Genomic DNA, 24,442 nt, shown 5'->3' on the forward strand with positions numbered 1-24,442 from the left:
AAATTATGTTAATTCTCTCAGTGCACTGTGGTATCATTTAAAATGTCACCTTTATAGGGTGTTAAATAAAACATCTTTCAGAATGAAAACTCGAAAATTCACACAATCCACAAATATTTATTGAGTACTTACTACGTGCCAAGTGGGCACTGCATAAGGTGCTGTTAATGCCCCAGCAAAGAAAACAGACACAAAGCCCTGCCTGCACCGGACAGAAGAGGCTCGATAATGCTGTGATAATAAACCACCAGAAATCTCTGTGGCTTAACACAAGTGTTTGTTTCTCACCCATGTTTCCTGTGCCCATGCATGGGCCTCTGCTCACTCAAGAATCTGGGCTGACAGAGGCTCATCACCTTGTAGCCAAACCATCTGTAGCATGTGGTCTTAGAGGCCAGGGATGAAGCACAAGGCATGAAGAGCTATGTCCTGGGGGAAAGGGCCGAGGCCAGTGACAGCACACATCACTGCTGGTTACAGTCCCATGTTCCATGTTCCACCTAACTGCAGGAGGGCTCAGAGATCTAGAAATAAAATCTCTGGAGTCAAGAAGAAGAGGAGAAACAAAATATTGGTGAGCATTGGTAACAACTGCCCTCAAAAAACTCATAATTTGCTAAGAAGTATATACAGGTGAAAAGGCTATTAAAACACAGTGTGGTGAATATTATGATGCAGATGATGCATGATATTATGAGAATATATAGAAGGAGTATTTTCCTGACCTTTAAGTGTTAGGAACGTTTCCCCAGAGGACATGTGGTAGCTAAGCAGAGAACTGAATAGATATGACTTAGCCAGGGGATAAACAATGGGATCCAGAGACGGTAGGCATTGGGAAGAGAGATTTATTTGAAGACCCAAGGGAGAGAATGCATGGGTTCTGTTCGTGGGAGGAAAAGAAGTTCACTTTGGATGCAATTTAGTTTTTTGGCTAAAGGAACAATAGAGTAGAATAACGAGGTAAGGGCAGCCTGGCTGGCTCAGCAGTTGAGCATCTGCCTTCAGCTCAGGGCATGATCCCAGGGTCCTGGGATCGAGTCCCGCATTGGGCTCCTTACATGGAGCCTGCTTCTCCCTCTGCCTGTGTCTCTGCCTCTCTCTCTGTATGTGTCTATCATCAATAAATAAATAAAATCTTAAAAAAAAAAAAAAGAAGAATGAGGTAAGCTGGGGCCACGTTATTTAGAGCCTTATAAATCATGGGAAGAACTTGGACTTGATTATGAAGATGGTGAAAATCCACCGCAGCATTGTAAGCAGGGATATCAGTGTTTTGGGGGGAATCACCACAATATGGAGAATGAATGAGAAGGGGCAGCTGCTGCAGAAATCCAAAGATGAAACAACAGGAGGGGAGCAGTAAGGATAGGGCGAAGCAGACGGATTTGAGAAATACTTAGCAGGTAGAATCAAAGAGCCTTTGTGATTTACTGTGTGTTTGAGATAAGGGGAGGACAGGAAAGAATGAACAGGATCTAAGTGTCTGGCCTCAGCAGCTGGTTAGTAACAGCGCCAGCCACTGATATGGAACAGAGGAAGCTAGCAGGGCCAGGGCGTGGGGCGTGAAATGAGTTCAACTGTGGATTTATGTAGCTTGAATATCGTTGAGACACTCAAATAGATAATTTACAGTAGTTAGTGTCACATGAAAGATACGAGAAAAATTGGGGATAAAAAGAAGTATTTTAGAATCGCACATGTAAAAATAGCCAAATAAGCCAAGAAGGGAGTGGGTCCCAGACAAGGAGGCTGCATAGAGTAAGAAAATCAGATTAGAAATCTGAGTGAGGGGCAGCCCAGGTGGCTCAGCTATTTAGGGCCGCCTTCAGCCCAGGGCGTGATCCTGGAGACCGGGGATCGAGTCCCACGTCAGGCTCCCTGCATGGAGCCTGGTTCTCTCTCTGCCTGTGTCTCTGCCTCTGTGTGAGTGTGTCTCTCATTAATGAATAAATAAAATCTTTTTTTTAAAAAAGCATATGGAATTAGAAATGAAGAATGTACAACATTTCAAGAAGGCAGGAATGGTGGAAGCACCAAGTGCTGGAGGGAGAGATCAAATCCAATAAAGACCGAGAAGTATCCACTGGTTGTTTGACAAGGAGATCAGAGGTGACACCAAGTGGATTTGGGACCCACACGGGATGATGTCAAGACTCGTAGCAAAGAGCAAGAGGAGACAGGTGCCAAAGCCTCTTAGCAAGTGAGAGAGAGATAATCACCAAGATGCTAGATGACAGAATGGAAGAAGTACAAGGTGAATGCCACAGGCCTCCAAGGATTTGATATGAGGGTGGGAGTGTGATTCGAAATTAATTTTTAAAGAGATAATAATAAATCTGCACTGCACACCAACAGACGCCTATCACAAAGAATATTTTGCTTCTACCCTCTTTTGAAACATTAAAGGGAATTTTTTGCTTCGTTCTACAAAGTGCAAGGATACTCCTATGGCTCTGTTGTGCTTTCTTTGATTAGGGATGTTGTGACATTACGAGCTGAAAGGATTGTATCCTATCTTTTTATATTTCCGCTTTCAATATAATGCTTACTTCCTGAAGTAAAATTCAGACTCATTTCCTACTAAAAGGATATACACATAAATCACTGTGTCACACACGGCGTTAAGTGATTTTAGTAAGAATTATTTGCACTTGTACAGGCTGCAGTAAAAACTGCCAAGTCTGGAAATAGTTTTAAATACAGGTACTTTTTCATGCCTAACTAAAAGAGTATTACACCATTATTTCTAAATTGAAGTGGTCTCTGGAACCTATAATCTGATGACTCTAAGAATCTGTACTGTGCTCAAGAAAGAAACTGAACAATCTGGCAGCCTTTTAGCTATCCCTCAGATTAGTATGAGAAGTTGCCTGAACAAGATCTTCCTTCAGCACATTTTTCAAGCTAAATATTTACCTTTTCTACAACAAATACTAAAAAAAAAAATTAAAAACCAATTTAAGGAGAAAAAATCATAGAATACCCTACCTAGAAAAAAGTTAAGACATGACCTGCCAACTTCACGTTTTCCTTGGTCGCAAGGTAAAACTTTAAACTATCCTTTTTTTGTTGTTGTTTTTCCAAATTCTCTGCCTTTTATTATGTTATTATGTCCTTGTGAAATAACAGACATTTTGACATAAAGTCGGTATTTGACTTGTGCAGAATTTACTGTAAACCAGAGAGGGAAAGCCAGCGCTAAATCCTACATTTTGATCCGGTAATTAATATGTGACCCTCTGGTCTTCATTCATGGTGTGTCTTAGAGAAATCAGATCCCCCCCTTCAAGACACACAGTCACTAAAGACCGTCTCAGGGTGTTCAAGACAAGAAGTCACAAGATGGAGACCTGCTTGCTCTAGCATCACTGCATTCAAAGGTCAGATCTGGATTGTGGTCTTTCATGTCCTCCAGCAGCTTCTGGATTTCCACGCTAGATTCATCTAACTCCAACCTGAGTATCTTTAAGGGGCTGTTATTCTGTTGTAAAGCCTCAAAGATTCCACTCTGCCCCAAGATCAACCAACAATCTGCAGAAGAAATTTGACAAACACCTTCAGTGTGATGCTTGCTGTCATCGGAAAGGTCAAATATGCAAGACGTTCTCCTTGGAAACTAGTAAGTTTTACCTGGGTGCCATACCTACTATTGGCAGAATTAAAAAGAAATGGCTCCTTAAAATTCATTGTTATATATACTATTAGGATTTGTGAGGAATGTCTTTAAGGGGCAGCCCAGGTGGCTCAGCTGTTTAGCGCTGTCTTCAGCCCAGGGCCTGATCCTGGGGTCCTGGGATCGAGTCCCACGTCGGTCTCCCTGCATGGAGCCTGCTTGTGTCTCTGCCTCTCTCTGTGTCTCTCATGAATAAATAAATAAAATCTTTAAAAAAAAAAAAAGGAATGTCTTTAAGGATAATGTTCTCTACATTTTAGAGGGCCCTCTTTATGAAAACTCACAGGAAAATTCTTCTGGTTTTCATAAGAAAGACCAGTAATGCTCCTCCCAAATATCCACTGTATAACACAGTATATGGTCTCTAAGCCTTAGACCGAGTGCTATGTTGATCACTTGCTAATATCCTATGGGACAACTTGAAAGTTTCCCCATCAACAACATGGAAGATTTCCAGAAAAAAAATGCAGCAGAAAATAAAATTCATGCAGACAATGGAGAAGAGCACTCCTACTCAGCACACAAAGGGAATTTGTTTTGTGGCCATTCTGGATGTGTGTGTGTGTGTGTGTGTGTGTGTGTGTGTGTGTGTGTGTGTATTTTTCCTTCTGAGCATTTTTGTCAAATAGAACCTACTATTTAAATACAGTGTATTAATTATTTACTGCTGAGGCATAAATTATCCCAAAATGTAGCAGTTTATAACAGCAAACATTTATTATATCATAATTTCTGTGGGTCAGGAATTTGACCACAGTTTAACTGTGCCCTCTGGCTCAGAAGCAGGTCACAGGCTACAAGCACCATATGAGCAGAGACTACGGTCTTCTCAAGGCTTGATTTGGGGAGGACTGGCTTGCAAACTCACTCAGATGATTGCTGGCAGGTCTCAGGTCCTATCATCTGAGGACAGTTCCTTGACACATGGACCTCTCCATAAAGACTACTCTCAGTGTGGTAATTTTGCTTCCCCCAGAATATGGGCTCTGAGAGAGAGAGACAGAGACAGAGATAGAGACAGAGGAAAAAGACAAACAAGAGGGAAGCCTAATCATAGAAATAATAATCCACTGGGGTGCCTGGGTGGCTCATTTGAGTCCCACTCTTTATTTTGTCTCAGGTCATCATCTCACAGTCATGATATCAAGCCCTGCATCAGGCTCTGCACTGGGCACTGAGCCTGCTTAAGATTCTCTCCCTCCCTCTCCCTCTGCCCCTCCCCCCACTCCACACATATTCTCTCTCTTTCTCTCTCTCTCTAAAAAAGAAAAAAATAAAGAATATCCCATCACTTTATCGTATTTCATTCATTAAAAGCTAACCACTTGGTTCAACCTACACGCTAGGGGAAAGGAGCACAAGGTCCTGAATACCAGAAGCAGAGAACATCAGGACCATCTCAGAGGCTGCCCACTATATACAGTTACTATCATCTTCTTTTAGAACTGGGATTCCTCTTTATACCATTTGGGATCTGAGCTAGAAACAATGGAGCTTGATAGGTTTGCCTTAAGCAAAATGGAACTTACTTTAATTTTCTTAAACAATAGTCATGGGAACAGAAAATGGAATTCATTCGGCCAGTCAGCCCTAACCTTGACCAGTCTTTGGTCAATCACGAAGCCCTTCCCGGAGGCTTCACTATGAATATTTTTATATTTCTGAAACTTTATTTTTTGCCTCGGAACGCATTTTTACTCTATTCTAATCTGATACAAGTTATTTCTGGTAAAAGGACAATGAGACCCTTTATTTTAAAACAATCTCATGATCCTATTAGACACTGAACTTGGCTACAAGTTAGTTACAACTGTCCAGGAATACTCATTGTGCACCTAGGCCAAGTCTTCCTTCTAGGTCCCCAGATGATCCTTTTTCCCTCTCAGTCTCTAGTCTCTCCTACTCATTGTAGGTGTTTTAAATAGCACAGGATATCACAGTTTATGCCTCGTCTCCTATTATTAATAGCACTCCTTTTCATTTTCAAAAGGGTCCTGGTTTGGAGAATGAATTACCAAATCATCCTACTCTTAGGTCATACTTTGTGGTTTTCTTCTTTATTTCTACTCTGGCTTTTGGGGGTGATTTGGTTTGGAAGTTACAGGGAGTGGAATTGAGAGAGCACCTTGTATCCTCTTCTTTTGCTATGGGAAAGGGTTCAGAGAAGGAAAAAGCAGAACTGAATGAAGAAGCATTCATGGCTAACCCTCCCCAATCTCTCCATTCTCCAAGCAATGGTGCAAATTCAACATGTATTTAATAAAAGCAGAAAAGGCTCAGACTATTGAGAAGAATTTGAAAGACATATATGGCAAGGATAAAATACACCTAAGGACAATATTAAAAACAAATAAGCTGAAGTCACAGGAAAAATATGGGTAAGCCTGTTTTGACTCCCTCTTGACCCTTCCAGGCAAATGAGAATTTCCTGGCTAGCTGTAAGAGAAAACAGAGCAATCCACATAGCAGATGGCTCCAATCCAAGCCAATTATACAGGTCACGATTTCCCAGCCCAGTGCTTTTCCTGGGCTAGGATGGAAGAGATAACGTAGATACGCAACCATGTGATTTACTATCTACTCTGCCATCAACAAAAGTCGGGGAAGAAACATCGCTATGTGCAATGCAATGCCCAGAAGCTTTCAGGCTCAGGCTCAATTTAATTATTTTTTTTTTCTTTTTTAATTCAAATTCTTCCCCTCTCATGACCTCATCCTTTGCCTTCAGCAAACTCCTCCCTAACTTTCCCAGAAGTAGGAGTTGACTTGAACACATATTTCTCGACCTCCAATTATTTCTTCACTCACACTATAATATTACTAGCATGGAAAGGGGGCCCTGTTGCCACGGCAACCAGGAGGAGTGCATAAGTTCAGCCTCAGTTGGATCCTCTATTCTAATTGACCAAATTCCAAATGTGTTCTTGACTTATCTCAATTTTGTAGACATAAGAAGGCAAAACATTTCATAATTCCTCTGATTTATTATACATTTACCCATAAGTTCATAAGGTCCCAGTGACCTGCGTCTTTTCTCCTAAATTCACTAACTCAACGAATTTATTTCTAATAATCAGGGATGACATTCAAAGTGCTTAGGACAGACACAGCATGAGAAACACCAATCAGAATGGACACACTCACCAGATCAGAATATATACTAGAGGTGCACAAGAACTGAACCAGCGCATGCTGGCTACCGATCATCCAATGATACCTTGAAACCATTCCTTCCTGCTACCAAAAGATTTCTCCTCTAATTACTGCACATTTAACGACCTGATTGGCCATCTGATATCATCACTGTATACAACTGAATAAGAACTAGGCTTTCATGTGAAATTCATGCATTCCCTTTCTGTCAAATCATAGTTACAATGATTTTGTAAAAAATCATTTTGTATAACCCATTCATAGGAAGAAAGAGGCTTCCTAGTCAAGGTGGGAGTGGTCGCATGTGGTAGTCAGTAGTGTTATTCCAAGTACATGGTTTAATTTTAGTTTCCAGCCCCCTTGTTCCTGGTTGGGGCCAAATGATTGGTTCTCATCAAAGTTGTGAACAGAAGTTAAATCACTTCCATGCAGAATGTTGAACTACTTCCCTAAACTGACTCACCTTAGATGATGTAGTGAAGTCATACCAAGGCCACCCTTTCCAGACAATTAAATTGTTTAAGAAGCTGACATTCTGTAGTTTAGTGCTCTCCTTTCTGCTGAGCCCCATATTAACCTAACATGATCCCAACAGAAGTATCACATCTGTCGCTCATTTAAGACCTATGCAATCCTGTTTACTTATCAGTTTTACGTATATCCACATATTCAGTTAAGATGTCACTGTAAGGGGATCCCTGGGTGACTCAGCGGTTTAGCCCCTGCCTTCGGCCCAGGGCGTGATCCTAGAGTCCCAGGATCGAGTCCCGCATCGGGCTCCCTGCATGGAGCCTGCTTCTCCCTTTGCCTGTGTCTCTGCCTCTCTCTCAGTCTGTGTCTCTCATGAATAAATAAATAAAATCTTAAAAAAAAAAAGATGTCACTGTAAGGTTCAACAAATGCATACTGCTACAATTTATCTCTGTGTACTTATAACTTTCTCGTCAGTGATTTATTTTAAATGCTTAGCTTTATGTTCACACATCAAATTCTCTAACAGACATAAAATAGCTTAACTAAGAAAGACTAATTATCTAACAACAGATATTATATATATGCATATACAGGTATAGCAGTATGGTAAATAATATGTACTATTACATATAATCTATATTTTATAACATATTCAAAATAAAGCGCATATTTTAGATAATACCTCTATAATCCTGAAGCTAAGATATCTATTAACATTCTTCCTCAAAGAACATAAGTATTTTATATGTGATATATATTCTCTTCTGTTATTACACAGGATGCTGAACATTTTACACTTTGCAACAAACCTGGGAACCATCCTCTTAATCTTTTAAGACATGCATTTTAGGGAGGGAGAATTAAACTATGTAGTCTATAAAATGTAGGCCAAAATCCAATACCCCTTTCTGTCTTCATATTTTATGTATATGTTATTGCTCTTTTATTGTAAAGAATGTAAAGTAGTTTTTTTTCAATTTGGTAAGGGTATTCATTCAGTATGTTACTTAAATATCATGCTCTTCTATGTCTTTTATAACTAACCTTTTCGAGTATATTATGTGCATTTGCTTCTCTAGGAAAAAAAGAAAAAAGTAAAGTGTCAGGGTACTCTGGCAGTAGCCTAAAGGGAACTGAAATAGAAAGTTAACCAGTTCCACTGTGATTCTTTCCTTGATGAAAACACAAGCAAGTCACTTATCTCCACCACAAAAAAGGCATTATCCTCCTGACCTGGTGCAAGGGTAAAAGAAGTTGTAGACATTCCTGACTAAGCAGCCAGAGCAGTGGACACAACTGTGCTGTTAACTGATGTTACCTTGACACGGAACTAATTGAATGATGAAATATTTCATTCATAGAATTCCATTTACTGGTTTTCATCAATCCCTCAAGAATAACTATGACTTGTCATAGAAATGTAACTTTCTCAGCTCATGCTGGGTCTCTCTTATTAATTTATTAAACTGAACTAACTTACGGGGGCACCCGGGTGGTTCAGTGGTTGAGCGTCTACTTTGGCTCAGGTCATGATCCCAGGGTCCTAGGATGGAGTCCCACACCAGGCTCCCTGCAGGAAGCCTGCTTCTCCTTCTACCTATGTCTCTGCTTCTCTCTGTGTGTCTCTCATGAATAAATAAATAAATCTTTTAAAAAATAAATAAATAAACTATATAACTTATCATAAGGCTTAAGCCTCAGACTGTCATATACATCAACTTTTCATGCCTAGAAAATAATTATTTCCTACATGTTCACCACTGTGAAAAAGGAATTGAGATGGAAATTAAAGATATTCATTATTATATAGTCTCTAGATAATGGCTACTCACACACTGCACGCATGCATAACTGTCACATCATTAATTCCCATATTTCCCATAATCCCACCAAATGTTTCCTCTTTTCAAAAAAGTCAAACTTAGCAAATAATGGTTTAGTAACTCAATAAATGTTTGATTTCCTCTTCTGAATCCTGATGACATATTATATTAGCTCTCTGTATTTGCTTTTCATTGATGAAAAATAAAATAAGGAACAGTTTATGTATATTCATAAAGATGCACTGATAGCATTTGAACTGGGTGTATGTATTCCATATACTAATTTGACTCCTTAATTCAATTACATTTAAGATTATGTATTATGGCATCAGAAATTAACATTTATTGAAGACCTACTGGTGCTAGGCATTTATTTGGGCATCGCATAAAATTGATAATAATCAACATAGCTGTATGATAATAATGCAATAAGATGACTGACATAAATTACTTCACTTCATTATGTTGACCTAATCTGTTGACCTAAGTACTTACTGTTATTGTCACAACAATTAATATTTATTGCGAGCTAAAGTACTTGAGAAACTAAAATACACATTCTCTTATTATAAAAGCAACATATACTGGGAGCTCATTATATGGTGGGTTCCATACCAACTGCTATGCATACACTGTCTTCTGTGACATCCACAACAACCCTAAGATAGTCCTAATATCCCCATTTTACATCCTCAGTGGAAATGAGGTTCAGAAAGTGAAGTTTGTTAGGGCCACATAGCAAAAGAGTATCAGGGCAAAAGTTCATGCTATTTCTACTACATCACTTTGTCTTCCATACAAAACAAAGCTGATGGCAACCAAGATTAAGTTTAGTTTGTTTCTCCACCTCAGTAGCTTGCGTTTCCCCAAGATTAATAATAATGAGGATGAGGCTGTTGATAGTAAACCTAGTAACAACCCTACAAACAATTCATATCTTAAAAATGAGAAACAATCTAACTTTTCCAAGTTATATTTGCCAGCGAGTGGCTAAGACGGGGCTAAAATCCAGGTATCCTGATTCCTTGTTCAGAATTTTTTCCCCTGTAACAAGCTGATAAGCTATTTAATGAGGCCGTCGAAATAAACAACTAAAAACAATGATCGCGGAACACCTCTTAAGGGTGTCAAAACAATGTCGATTCTGGACAGATAGTAATGCACTCCAACACAGTAATGAGGATGCAACATTGATTGTGTTTTTCATTAATGTTTTTCAAACCTCATTAGGACTACACTAACAGTAAACTTGTGATAATTTGAGTATGCTGTGCTATTTTACCTTTATACCACCAAAACCAAGTAATGTGAAACCAAGAGTATTAAAAGCAGCAAACTGCGCCCTATTGCTATAGTGCTTTGGGCTGAATAAGTCTCCCTTTTGCCCTGACCCTCTCCCTCCTACCCTAGTTTCCTTCCCCCCCTCCCTCTCTCACCAAGCCTGCCCCCCTCCCTCCAGCACTCCACTGGGTCAGCCCCCTTGACTAGACTCAGCCATTCTATTTCCAGCTTTTCTGCTCACCAGTCCATTCTCAGCAACCAGCTTGGCCACTTACTCCCAGCCTTAGTAATTAATTGTGCTATTATTGTGAATTAATCGTACAAGCAAGTCAATGTTTAGCCTAATTAAGAATGAAGCCAACAAATTATTTAAAGCACCACTCCAGCAGAATTTGCATTCAGCCTTGTATTAGCAGCCAATCAAGCTTTTCAGCTATTGACTCAAGTACTTGCAGGCTTCCTGAATACTTACAGCCAAGCATTCTCCTCACCCTAGCTCCTGAACCCTGTCCAGGGCCTCCCATCCTTTACCCATCCCCATATGTTCATCCCTTGGAAAATAACATATCTCTTTTCTCATTTACTACAATTTTGAACATCAATAATTTTGTTGGTTTAGGTCATACAAAAACTGTACAGTTTCACATTGCTAAAGATTATTTGAAAATTTTCTTGCCATTTCTCAAAATAAATTTAGCACCTTTACAAACAGAAACACCCACACAAACATCCGTTCCTCGGCGTGAAGCAACCAGTGTAAACAATGGTCTCAGGTCAACCAACTTTGTACTTGAAAAGCAGCAGCAAGTGAAAAATCATGGCCCTGAACAGAAAAAAACATGCACAAGGGCTGCTACTTCTAGATCAGTAGTCACTAAGGAGAGAGAAAGAGAGAGAGAAAAAAAAAAAAAAAAGGTTGAGCAAGGAATCTAAAAGCATTAAGCGCAGGTTTTAAAAATAGTGAATTTAGGAAAGAAAAAAGTATTGCCTGGAGTGAAATTTCACCCTGAATTTTTCCATTAAAGTGTAACTCAGCTTTGGGAAAAATAATGGGCTGGAACCTATACCTCTGGCAACAGACAGTGAAACTATAAATCAGAGTCTTTTCTGATACAACATGTGGATGCACCGATGGGCCAGAGCAACAGTCATTCTTTACAAAATGAGGATAAGAGCGTAGGGGGTAAGGTCTAGGGCAGCTGTGCGTGTACACTTGAGGAAGCATTAGAGCCTGAACAATTTCATCTAGCCTGTGGACAAGTCCATGCCAGTCTCTTGTTTATTTTTCCTATTCATCCTTGCTTGCTTTTGCTGCCCCCTCTGTGCATCAAAGCCATAGCATTTTAGATTTTAGGAAAGTGTCTTAAAAAAAAAAAAAAAAAAAAGATTTTACTGATTTATCTGAGAGAACAAGAGAGGGAGAGAGCACAAGACAAGAGAAAAGCAGACTTGATGCTGAGTGGGGAGCCCAAGGCGGGGCTCAATCCCAGGACCCCGGGGAATATGACCTGAGCCAGAGGCAGACCTTTAACCCACTGAGCCACCCAGGCACCCCATGGAAAGTGGGGTTATTATAAACATTATTTAGAATAATGTTTATTCTAAACATTCCCTTCTGTCTGCTGAGCAAAATAAATCAAAGAAAGACAATTATCATATGGTCTCATTCATATGTGGAATATAAGAAACAGTGTAGAGGGTCACTGGGGAAAGGAGGGAAAACTGAATGGGGAGTCATCAGAGAGGAAGAAAAACCATTAGAGACTTTAACTCTAGGAAATAAATTGAGGGTTGCTGGAGGGGACGTGGCGGGGGTGCTGGGGTAATTGGGTGATGGGCATTAAGGAGGGCACAGGATGTAATACGCAACTGATGAATTACTGAACACAACATTTGAAACTAATGATGTACTATATGTTGACTAATTGAATTTAAATTAATATAAATAAAGAAGTAAATGAATATTCTCTCCTGTCACCTCCCCTAAGTCAGTCACCCTTAGAGCATACTCACCACACCCAGACATTTAATGAGTGCTCCACGTAAGTTCTTACTTACTAAAACTGATTAGAAGAGAAACAGAAAGGTGAGACAATCTATTCCATTTTCATTACACCCATCACCTAATTCTTACCATCATTATTTTCCAGGTTCTGAATATGAATACTAATACTTATTTTTGAAATTGCCTAAATCACTTTGGCTCATTTCTCAATTTTTGTCTCTGCAACGCCTAACCCATATTGATGTACTAATTAATATTTGCAACACTTCTCTGGAAAAGGCTGTGTATCAGGAAAAATAAAACTTTCTTTATCATTAGCCCTAGAAAACATCAGCTTCTTCATATCCTGCCCTAAATAGAATGTACTCTTTGGAAACGTATTCCAGTTCACAGAAGAAATGTTAGGTTTGCCAATTGTTTGATTTCCTCAGTGCTAAAGACAGTATTTATCCTTGCGATACTGGAATAAGTCTATAAGCATGTAGATCTGTACATGGGCATATATGTGTTTATATATACTATTATTTAAACTTATTTTAGAACAGAGAAAGGGGCCAAGCACATCACATATTAAGTGCTTCTTAGAGATACCACTAGGTGGATTTCTTCAAAAAGTCCATTAACAATGAGGAAGGCAAACACTTCAAGGCAAGTTTCAGAAATTCAAAAGGACCAAGACGGTCTGCAGGATTGCCTGCAAAAGGGTGAGGCGAGGCGCTCTGAAAACATGCCCTCTGCTGCCATCAAGTGGTTCTTTTCAGAATCCTTTTATAGGAACATAACCTGAACATGCACACTTCAGCTCTCCTACCGTTTCATTCTCTCTATAATATACATGTTATTCTTTGGGAAATCGAGATATTTGAGAAGGAGAGGCAAACCTTTCCTAAATTAGGGTTTTACACTATATGGATGGATGCTGTGAAAATTCCACGATGAAGAAGTTCTTTGGAAAGATGAGGTCACAAAGGGTAAAAATTCTTCCCAGCCCTGTAGGACTTGCTCAGTTTCTGGTCAGTAAAGACCCCAACATGAACTCTGGAGCACATCTCTCTTTATTTCTGCCAAACAGTTTTCTAAATAGAAAAGCTGCGGATGGAGGGAGTCATTTAGAATCATTCTTAACCAAGGCAAGTCCCATCACTGCGGAAGAAAATGGTTTCTTCATGTTTCTTTCCTACTACCGTCTCACTTTTTTGAGGGTTCCAGTCCTGTTCGTGGACAATGCAGCATATTGTGGAACTGTGATCACCGCATAACCCTAATTTCAACTTGACTGATTGCTCTGCCTCTTTGAGTGTCTTCCCTTTACTCTCTCAAAAGACAGTTCATTAGGGCAGCCCGGGTGGCTCAGAGGTTTAGCGCCGCCTTCGGTCCTGGGCCTGATCCTGGAGACCTGGGATCTAGTCCCATGTCAGGCTCCCTGCATGGAGCCTGATTCTCCCTCTGCCTGTGTCTCTGCCTCTCTCTCTCTCTCTCTCTCTCTCTCTCTCTCTGTCTCTCATGAATAAATAAAATCTTAAAAAAAAAGAGAGACAGTTCATTAAACATCAGTTGAGTAAAAGGAAAAAGGACAGTTTACTACATTAAAAACAACACAAAACCGGGGTGCCTGGGTGGTTCTGTTGGTTAAGGGCCTAACTCCTGATTTCAGCTCAGGTCCTGATCTCAGGGTTGTGAGATTGAGCCCCATGTCATCGGGGCCACAAGAGCCTGGATTCTGCTTGGGATTCTCTCTCCCTCCCCCTCAGCCCCTCCCCCTTGCACACAGGCTCTCTGTCTCTCTCAAATAAATAAATAAATAAATAAATGAAACCTTAAAAAAAATTAGAACTAAATAAACAAAACCAAAATGCTGTGGCAGCAGCCCCTTCAGGATTCCAAGGCAGCAACATTCTCCTTGGAGTATTGGGTCTTTTGACTACAAAAGGCATTAATGTGATTTTGGTTAAGAAAAAGTCTCAGATAAATCAAAGTAGACAAAAAGAGAGATGAAAGAGAACTAAACTGCTCTGTATTATGAACTAGATCTGGAAGCTTTCTGGAATTCTGGAGTTCCAGAATTCTAGAAATGGGGGTTGGGGGAATTCCAGAGAAAAGCAGAAACCTGAAACAGAAAAAAGAATGGCCGGGGATCTGGTGAGGTTCTATTGTTTGTTGTTTTTTTTTTTAATTTTTATTTATTTATGATAGTCACAGAGAGAGAGAGAGAGAGAGAGAGGCAGAGACACAGGCAGAGGGAGAAGCAGGCTCCATGCACCGGGAGCCTGATGTGGGATTCGATCCCGGGTCTCCAGGATCGCGCCCTGGGCCAAAGGCAGGCGCCAAACCGCTGCGCCACCCAGGGATCCCTCTGGTGAGGTTCTAAAATCCCAAAGAGAATGTATATTAAAACCATAAAACCACAACTGTGGTTATGAATTTCCCAGAAGATTTGTTTTCCACCCAAAGCGCAGCCTAAGTCAGACAAACCTCCCAGACGCTGCTTGTGCTGGCAGCTATATGTTTTCCAGTCCATCCTTCTCTGCAGCACTTTGCAGAAACATTGAAGGTGGGAGTGTCTGCTTCAATTTCTCACCTAAAATGAGCCCAGATCCTTATCTCTGGTCCTGGCATGAGGGTTAGACTCATATACCCCTATATCACCACCTCTGAGCATCACTACGTAGGCTTACTGCTTTTTCAGATCCTTCTTCCTTTTTTTGCCCTTTGGGTAAGCTCAGCTATGCAGAGCTGTGCAGACTCTATCAGGTTACATTTTCCAGTATCTCTAAGGATTTTGTAGTAGGACAGCCTACCTGCATTGCCACCGTGTAAAAAAGAAGTTGCTCATAAAATGTCTAGAATGTAAAACTCTACCAAGGATCAGAGCCTTCCTGCAGCAGAATCCTGACCTACAACCTCAAACCTTTATGGAAAGATAAATTTACTTTCACCTTGGTGATTCAACAGATAAAAGAAGTTACAAAGATAGCAGCATTTTGGTGGTGTGTGGGTTAGAGGGGCTATAAAGAGAATCAAAGGTGGGGAGACCTTCCCCACAGTGGTAGGAAATATGGAGTGTCTGAGCCTTGGTCCCTTTTAGCTCAGTCAGCTAACCCACCTCTTTCCCTCTCCATCCGACTGCCTCTCTCCCCAGAGATGGCTAATGCCATATAGCTAGCGCACACTTTAGGGAACTGACTCCAATGAGAAGACCAGGAGCAAGCAACTTGACTCTTACCAAGTCAGTTCTGGCTAAAACTCTTGAGGTTCCGTCAGATAAACCTAGGCTTTTTGTTAGAGAATGAAGGAGAGATCAAAGGACTCTGGCTGAACCTAAATTTACAACCAATCCTAAAATTGGGGAAAAAAGGAAAATAGCAAATTACTCTAGGAAATCCTCTTCAAAATCCTAAGGAAGCCACAAACCAGGACAAATTGGAATCCTCGATGCCGATCAAAATCATTGTAAAGAACCCAGGATTCCCCTCCATTACCAGCAATCCTCTGACATAAAATTAGTCGTGATATCCATATGCCTATTATTCTTCCCACAGCCTCTGACTCCATCACTCCTTGCCTTACAAAGCGATGAGGCAATGCTTCAGATAACATGATGTCTCCTCGAGAACCCCAAAAGCATAGTTGTATTCATTTCCCTAAAACCTGATTTTCCTCCAAATTTACATGCCTCCCTTACAGTACTCACTAGTTCAAATGGCATGCATCATTAAAGTTGGTAATATGTCTTTTCTACATGATAATTTGTTTTATTAGTAGAACTAAACCATTTGTCCAAATCCTTGCTTTGGATTTCAAAAAAACATTAAAAAGTGACACCATTAAAATGTCCTTTCAGGAAAAGATCCTTCTGAACAAGAATGAGGCATATTGGTGAAGAGTTCAAGAGTTAGTGAGAATATGGAATACTGTATTTAGTCCGAAAGTGAAAAAGAATCACTTTTGATTTTAGTTAAGACAGACACACATAAATTCTATTTCCTGCGTATACCTCCTACTTCTTTCAATTTTCAAACTCAGCTTGAAAGAGAAAAATACAAAGAAAAACTAATTGACTTAGTGATTGAGTAACAGAATCAACCAGCAATCAACTCTGTGCCAGCCTGAGAGTAGGATGTATTACCAGAATTCACCACTTAATAGCTCGACTCCCCCTTGTTTGTCTAAAGTCGAGACTGAATTATAATGCAACTTTAGACAGGTGACAAAAAACATCTCTGGTCCCCAGTTTCCTAATCTGTAAAACGGACATAATAAATATACCTACTGTGCAGGGTCATTGAGAGGTTTAACTGAGTACTGGTACTGGGTGCTTAATAACTGTTACCCCTCCGTCAGACTGGTTTTATTATCAGCTATTGAGTGCTTCACAGTGTGCCAAGGATTATCTAGCATTGCATTTAATTTATTACTCTTAAATCTGCTTCTTTCCTCAGAATAAGTACTTATGGTTAGCAAAGACCTCCCTAAAATAAAAAAATTTTAAAAATAAAAAAAAAGAGAAGTCAACTTCCAAGCAGAGACTATATATTTTATATACAACTTTAATGTACTGTTTTCAGCAAGAACTTAAAAAAAATCCCCTTTCCCCTTCTAGTCCCAGTACTGACAGTACACAACACGTCTCTGACACACTTCCACCTGTGTTGGGTGATTCTAAGAGCACCACACCCCCTTCCATCATTACAGGTGCTGCACTAAGGCTGAGGCTTGTCCTGACTAGCCTCGGTTAGAGTCTAACTCCACCATTTAAAAAGAGACCCATAAATAAATAAAAATTAAAAATAAATAAATAAATAAATAAATAAATAAATAAATAAATAAATAAATAAATAAAAAGAGACCCAGTGAAAAAAATAAAATAAAATAAAATAAAAAATAAAATAAATAAAAAATAAAAAGAGACCCAGTGAATGGCATTATTTGAAACCCAAGAAATAATCACAAACAACGCATTTCCATTACTTCTTAAAGCCTGAACAGTTGATCTAAATATCACCTGCCTGAATTTCTCCCTTTATTATTCATTTTCTTTAATGGTGAGGAAAAACAATAAAACTTTAATTGAGCTATCCCTCTCAGCAGGGAGCAGCGCTGGCTAAAATCTATACATAACATCAAAACAATTGCACTCCAGAACTCAGACAATCTTGCCTTGCCTACATTTAGAAGAAAACAATATTACCTAGTTTTCCAATCTATTGGGGAGAATAGATGAAAACCTTCCTTAGGAACTATTTCAGTGCACAACAGTATCTAAAATGGTTTGTTCTTGTCACTAACCTAATTCTTATTGCTGTAAGCTAAACCATTCTCCTTATATTCTGTTCTTAAAAGTTACTAGCAGCAAACCAAGAATTGGAGAAAGTAACAAAAGAAAAAAAATTTACAATCTCCTTGTTAGCACGTCTTCATGCCACGGTGATTTGATCGGTGATTTGATAAGTATAGATCACAATTCTGGATTTAATACAGGGTGGCCCACTTTTAAAATGACCCATATATAACAAAGGTCTCTCTGTTGGAACTATCAAGAGAGTTAAAAAAAAAAAAATGCCACGAGTATCAAACACTTTTATTTAATCAGGCCTTGCAGAGCATGGAATTGCAAATCTGAAGACCTTCATCTACGCCCAGCTTTACTAAATGTGAGTATAAACGTCAGTAAGATTTCCTGATTCTCATACTCTCTGTGACTATCCTGAAATTGTCACCTGCCCTCAAACTACCCCACAGAGAAGTCCTCAAGTAGAAGGAACACAAGGTAAGGATTGTGGAATGCTATAAGCTCCTTGGAGAAAAGACTCCAAACGTCTTATGTAAGAAAAATGCACAGATTATCTTTATTAACAGAATATTTGTGAAGATTTCGACTACTACAAACTAAAAAATTCTCTTTGAATTTTTACGAGTTTCAAACATAACACTCACCACAGTAGAAAGGGGAAAGATAACCTACCCCATGTTCCCATCCATTAGAAGAATCGTGTTGTAGATATGAGAAAATATGAAGAGAAACAGAATTGTGCTGAAGAACATTGTCATCCATGACCCATGATCCTCTCGAAACATTTTTAACCGGAGCAACTGACCTGCAATATAAGATATTATTAGAAATCAGTATCCATCACGACTTAACAATTCATATATCTTTGTTTTCGTTTACTGAATCTCTCTTATCTCACTATATTCTGAAGTCTTTGCCATAGAATTGCCTTATGGGTCAAACTACTCTATTAATACCTTTCTGGAAAAAAAAAATATCCTTTCTGGTCTTTTGTCAATAAGTGATCATGGATGAAGTCCAAGACAGCCCCCATATCACCCTGGAGCCAACAATACTAACATGAGACTCCAGGATAGTTCAGAAATAGTTCATTAGGCTGCCCTGAAAACAAGAGGAATTAGAGCACAGCCACCTGCTGTTTTCTATTGCACAAACGTGTCTTCGGCTCCTTGTATACTGAATCTACTTCAGGCAAATGGTAGGGATGTTAAGTTCCACAGAATTTCCTTTTGCTTCCATAGACCCACTCCCAGGGCTGACCAGACAACAAAACCAAGGCAGAATTCACTAATACAAAGATCCAATTGTTGAAGGTACATGAAAATTTAAAAAGGAAAAATATAGTTTCTGTCATCAGATACAGATGACACAGTCTCACTAGTAGCTAGAACATTCACACCTGCACATAGACCTATGCACAGATGTAGGAGTCGAAGGGCAGGGGTCAGGGGAGGAGAGGGCAGCATGCACAGGTGTTATGGAGCTTGGTGCGGCTCCCAGCAAAAGGTTACTTCCACCTTGATGCCTAAAATTCCATTTAGGAATTGCTAAATGCTAAAATTAGAAAGAACGTTAAAATGCAAATATTTCAAGGAAGGAAAAGGTGTATAGGTGAATACCAAAGTAAACAGTACTAATATCAGAATTAATGCAGAAACATTTCTTGATTTACGGCAGAGGAGAAAAATGAGAACATCACTGTCCTGAAAGGTGAGAAAGATGACAAACCTTGAGAGTAAGAAAAAAAATGAACATAGGTCACCCTGGCTTCTCCTAAGATCAACTTTGTCTAGTATGCTTATTTCCATTCCTGAGAAAGTTATCTAAATGATGATAAGGGAGATGATACACATATATGAACTACAATTAAAAGAGAGTAGGCCTGAAATCTCATAACAGATTTTCTCACTAGAGAAAATATACCCTTTTTATTCATGATACGTCAAAAGTTATGAAAAATATAGACATATTTCCACCTGGAAATTGTCTCTCTAGGGATAGACAGTAGCGCTCATGTAGGTTACTGAGGATAGGAAGAAATCTCTTAAGATTTAATTACAAGATTTTCTTGTACTCCACTTTTATTAAAATAGCACTTTAGGTTTCATTTGGAAACCAGAAACATTACCTTAGCCAACACTTTAAGTAGAGCAAAAAAAAAAAAAAAAAAAAAAATGGAGATCTGGTTACATCATCTGGTTTCTTGGCCTGCGCAAGATAAGCAAAGGGCAAATCTGAAAATCAGGAGGAACGTTACTGACAACAAAATGAAGAATGTGGAAAACTATCTATTGAAGCAAACGATACTAGCAGAGCAAATTACAACGTCACAGAACTTGCTGATTAATTGAATCAATAGTTATGGAAAGCCAGAGATCTGCAAGCCTCCACACAATACATTGTCAGGAATATGATAAATAGATATTAAGCAAAGAATGCTTGAGAGTAAAAAAATCTCATTCCATAAATATCATAAACAAACTGTGAAGAATATTATTCAGTCGTTGAACAAAATATTGAACATGTTTAATTACATGTCAGTCATGGTTCTAGGTACTAGAAATCCAGTGGAGGGCAAGGCAGGAAGGTGTTTGAAGTCCATCATTATTTCAGTGATTAATAAAAATGGGATCTTATTTTGGACTCATGGGCTCTCTATGTTCAAAGTTCCCTTTGCTACAAACTCTTTCAACTTCAAGCTAAGATTAATTTAATTCAGCAGTTTATACCTAAGAACAGCAAAGACCAGCAATTAGAGTTCCTTGAAAATTTAAATGTGAATTTCCTTCTTAACATATGCATATGTCAAAAAAATTACTAATGGATATACTTTAAAAGTCAAATCATAATGCTGGCAATTGAAGAGTGCTTTGCAAATAAAATGTAGTAGATTAACTGTACACTAGCTGAAATAACACAAAGTTAGTAAAAAAGGAAATGTGACAGTACCATTTATGCTGTCATTGCCAAGCTCATTGTCTGGCACTAATTTCAGTCATTAGAGTCATTAGAACAAAATGGCAGGCTAACATGGCTTGAAATTCACTTGCAACGCATAATAAAAGTGCTGCAATATATGAAGGACAGGACTTGGTGTGGCTCAAATGTTGAGTCAAATCTCATTATAAAAATTACCCATAAGTTACTTCAAGGTTAACTTACTGAGTGTCCATCCTGTTGCTAGAAACACATATACATGGATTTCCATCAACTGGCTGCTGTCATGAGTGACTTCTCATGCAAGCCAATCAAAATCAAGAACCTCAGTGTTGCCTAAAGATGTCACATGAAAATGTGCTGTCTTTGCCCTGCAGTATGACCATACATTTGGTTTGCCTGGGACAATCCTGGCTTATAACTGTTGTTCTGACATAATTATTAATAATGCCCCCTTCCTTTCTTAGGTGTACTGGTTTGGGTAATAAATTATGTGCCACCTTTTCTGTAGGTCACAGAATTCAGAATTTTATAACACTTTTCCTTTAGAGGAGTTGCAGTAAATAACTGAAGACAGCCTTTATAAGCCAACAATAGTAAAAGGCATCACTAAGAAGGTGAGTACATTCTGATAAGGTCATAAGTGATATTTATTTTACTCATATAGACATATTTGTAAATATGAGTGTATATTTATTTTAATAAAATTTGTCTGGGACTATATGGACCATCACCTATGATATGGTCAAGATAATTGGAAAATGAATCTAAGAACAAGCAGAAGTATTAAGTTGGTACACATGCCTGTATATGTGTTGGAGGACACAGGGATTGGCTGTTATGAATCCAGTTAAAGTCAACCAAAATGCCCTAAAACCTCAGTCTTTCCTGGAAATACAGTAGGTTTAAGGCCAGTAAGATGTCATAAAATTCTAACAAGATTAATGATCTAAAAGCATATTTTAAAATATACGAATACCCACATATGTAATGGAAAATAAAAAGAGACAAATATAATAGGGAGAACTATGGAGAAACTTGGTTTTGGGGTAGGGGGGATTTTGACTGCTGTGTTCTCATCAGCTAAAGAAAAAGGAATATTTCCTTTCTACCTTACAACCAAGACTTTTATCCTGAGTTCTGGGTACCTTTTGTTCAAGTGTGGTTCTCACAAGGAGGCCTTGACAAAGAAATAAACAATCTCAGAGGAAGAGAAGTAGAAGTGTCTGTGTTTCCACATAAGACATGGGAGTAGCCCTACTTCTGGGAATTTGTTAAAGCAAGGGATTCAATGGAGGGAGGGCTTCTAGGTTCATGGAAGATCCAAAGATTTAGGCCTCTAAGGGAGCAGAACATCACTTGAATTTGATTTCCTGGATGCTGGTAAAAGCCAAAGTATCAAGAGTCATGGTGTTGAAAGTCAGGTAAGGAGACTCAGCTAGCCCCAAGGGTGTAAGCCCAGTATGGCTGCCACCAACCTCCATTAGGAACACAACAACCTGGGTAGGACCCAGCCAACTGCTAGAGGAGGTCTTCGAGAGAACAAAATCACCAGGTGACCCTCAGCCAAACTTAGGCAATCCGAGGCTCCTGATCCCTTTCCCCTGTCATTGGAACATTCATTCTACCACCATTCCCACAGTGGGAGCTGTTTTTAACGACGCAGCCTTGAGAGAGCAATGAGTTGTTGAAACTGCCCAGATGGTCTAAGTGCCTGAACTCAGTTAAGGCCTCTATATGAATTTTTAAGATTGCGGAGGGCAAGCGCCGAGATCTATCCATCTTGTGGCCACCGAAGGCAAGCCTCGTAAATGTTCTTTTGCTTATTAAAACTGCCACCTCCCAATTGGGAGGTCTCTGCTGCTTTCTTCAGACTCTCCTTGCCCTCCATGTATGGGAGCCAGTGTCAGATTTTGAGAAATCCTCAAGGTTGCAAACCAACAATGTCTTAAACCATAGAACAGAGCCAAAGAGGTGGCCAAAGACCATCACCCAAGCAGCAGTAGAAGAAGGGAACAGGTAAATACAGGATACAGGTAAATACAAGGATCTGTTTCCAGGACCCCTGCAGCCTTGGGACTATTCTAAACTTTAGTGATAAAAAAGGTAAGGTGAAAAATTACCAGTATTGTACTCTCTGCCCACCTTGGTAAGCAGGAATCAGGGCAAGATTTACATAATATAGAGGAAAAACTACGGGATTACACATAAGACCCCGGCCAAGAAATATAAAAGAACAAATGAAGGTGGCACTTTCCTCAAGAGGACTTCAAACTGAAATTAATACCACTATCTATTAAGTCTCCTGCCCCCAAATCTCCTACATATGATGTGGCCCACCATATACATAATGTATCCATGAGTGTACTTAATGGATACATATGTAAGAAAAAATGTAATCTACAGCTATTTAAAAACTTTTAATTTGCTGAAGTCAAAAAAGTGGTCAAAGTTGGAATAGCAGGCATTCCACATACCAGTAAGAATGTTCTCTGTTGCAAATAACAGAGAAAGGAGGAAGGGGAAGGAAGGAAGGAAGGAAGGAAGGAAAGGAAGGAGAGGAAAAAAGAAGAAAGGAAAGGAAAGGAAAGGAAAGGAAAGGAAAGGAAAGGAAAGGAAAGGAAAGGAAAGGAAAGGAAAGGAAAGGAAAGGAAAGGAAAGGAAAGGAAAGGAAAGGAAAGGAAAGGAAAGGAAAGGAAAGGAAAGGAAAGGAAAGGAGGAAGGAAGGAAGGAAGGATGGATAAGGGGGAAGAAAAGGGAAGAGAAGAAAAAACACTAAAAACCAGCTTAAATTATATGAGTCTTTATTGGCTTCTCATTTTCTAAGCATCATGTTTGTTCCCTAAAAAAAAAAAGCAATTAATTTTCTCCTTAACATATATGTTCAGAAAATAATGTACATTTAGCTTAACTAAAGAAATGAAATGACTTCAAGCAAGGCTTGATCCAGCACTCAAATAATATAACCAAGGCTTGATTTATCTCCATTTCCCAGCTTGATTTCTTCAAGGTGAGGCACCATCATAGCCAGCTCCTCCAACATGTTCACACGTACCCCCTCTGTAGACCCAAGATGATTCTAGCAATCCTGAGTCATGTGCCTTCGTTTTTTTCCAGAGAGTAAAAACATAATGCTTTTGCTCCACTATTTCTAAAGAAAGGTATGTGGTTCACTCTCACTGACCTTGTTTGGGTCCTGAACCAATTACCACTGACACAGTTACGAAGAGCAATGAGTAGCTAAGCCTATGTCACACGTGACACTCCTAGAGCCAGACTAAATTAACTACCTAGCACTACACTGATCTATAAATGTAAATCAAGAATGGCAAACATTGTTGAAAACAGCAGAACCATAAGATGGAAGATCCCTGAGTCCTTGAATCGCTGCTTAGAACAAAGGTACCTGCCATGTTGTGAGCTTTATATGGGTGAGAAATTCAATTGGGATGCACCCATTGTATATTTTGGAGATTTTAATTACTGAAACTACTTTTACCCTACCAGATACAAGAAGACCAATGGATCAAAGGCCCAGAGAAGGAAAATAAAAGGGGTTTTAAAATGGCCCACATGGACTCTTTACTTCCTGGTCTTTCTTTATATCCCTAGTATTCAGTAGAATATATGGTAAAATATCTGCATCAAATTAAATGCTGATGGACAGATCCTAGAAGGAAAATTAAGACCTGCCCACAAGAAAGGGCACACAGTTTCCAAAAGAAAAATTCTGTAAGTAAAACATGGGGGAACATACATCTTGCTGGCAATGATGCCATCACTCACACAGCTCAACCCCAGAA

At 39.2% G+C, this 24,442-nt stretch overlaps 1 protein-coding gene and 1 long non-coding RNA gene across 11 annotated transcripts in view; one reads left to right on the forward strand and one right to left on the reverse strand.

Annotated features, from left to right (window-relative positions):
- The window catches only part of TMEM117 (transmembrane protein 117), a 496,249-nt gene that overhangs the window by 355,645 nt on the left and 116,162 nt on the right, over positions 1-24,442 (reverse strand). For all 6 annotated transcript variants that reach the window (XM_072798249.1, XM_072798248.1, XM_072798250.1 and 3 more), the window contains one exon: positions 18,375-18,507. In XM_072798249.1, coding sequence (XP_072654350.1) covers positions 18,375-18,507 — 133 coding nt within the window. The remainder of the gene's footprint in view (positions 1-18,374; positions 18,508-24,442) is intronic.
- LOC140617239 (uncharacterized) lies at positions 13,404-24,222 on the forward strand. 5 transcript variants are annotated; one of them, XR_012017459.1, is made up of 5 exons: positions 14,472-14,551; positions 18,003-18,063; positions 21,151-21,256; positions 23,635-24,041; positions 24,147-24,222. It is a non-coding gene; the product is annotated as an uncharacterized lncRNA (long non-coding RNA). The 5 variants fall into 5 exon arrangements; XR_012017462.1 differs by having other exon boundaries at positions 14,473-14,551; positions 21,189-21,256; XR_012017461.1 differs by lacking the exons at positions 14,472-14,551; positions 18,003-18,063 and adding an exon at positions 13,404-13,542 and having other exon boundaries at positions 21,189-21,256.

The sequence above is a fragment of the Canis lupus genome, chromosome 25 (genome assembly GCF_048164855.1).
Source record: "Canis lupus baileyi chromosome 25, mCanLup2.hap1, whole genome shotgun sequence".
NCBI classification, from domain to species: domain Eukaryota; kingdom Metazoa; phylum Chordata; class Mammalia; order Carnivora; family Canidae; genus Canis; species Canis lupus.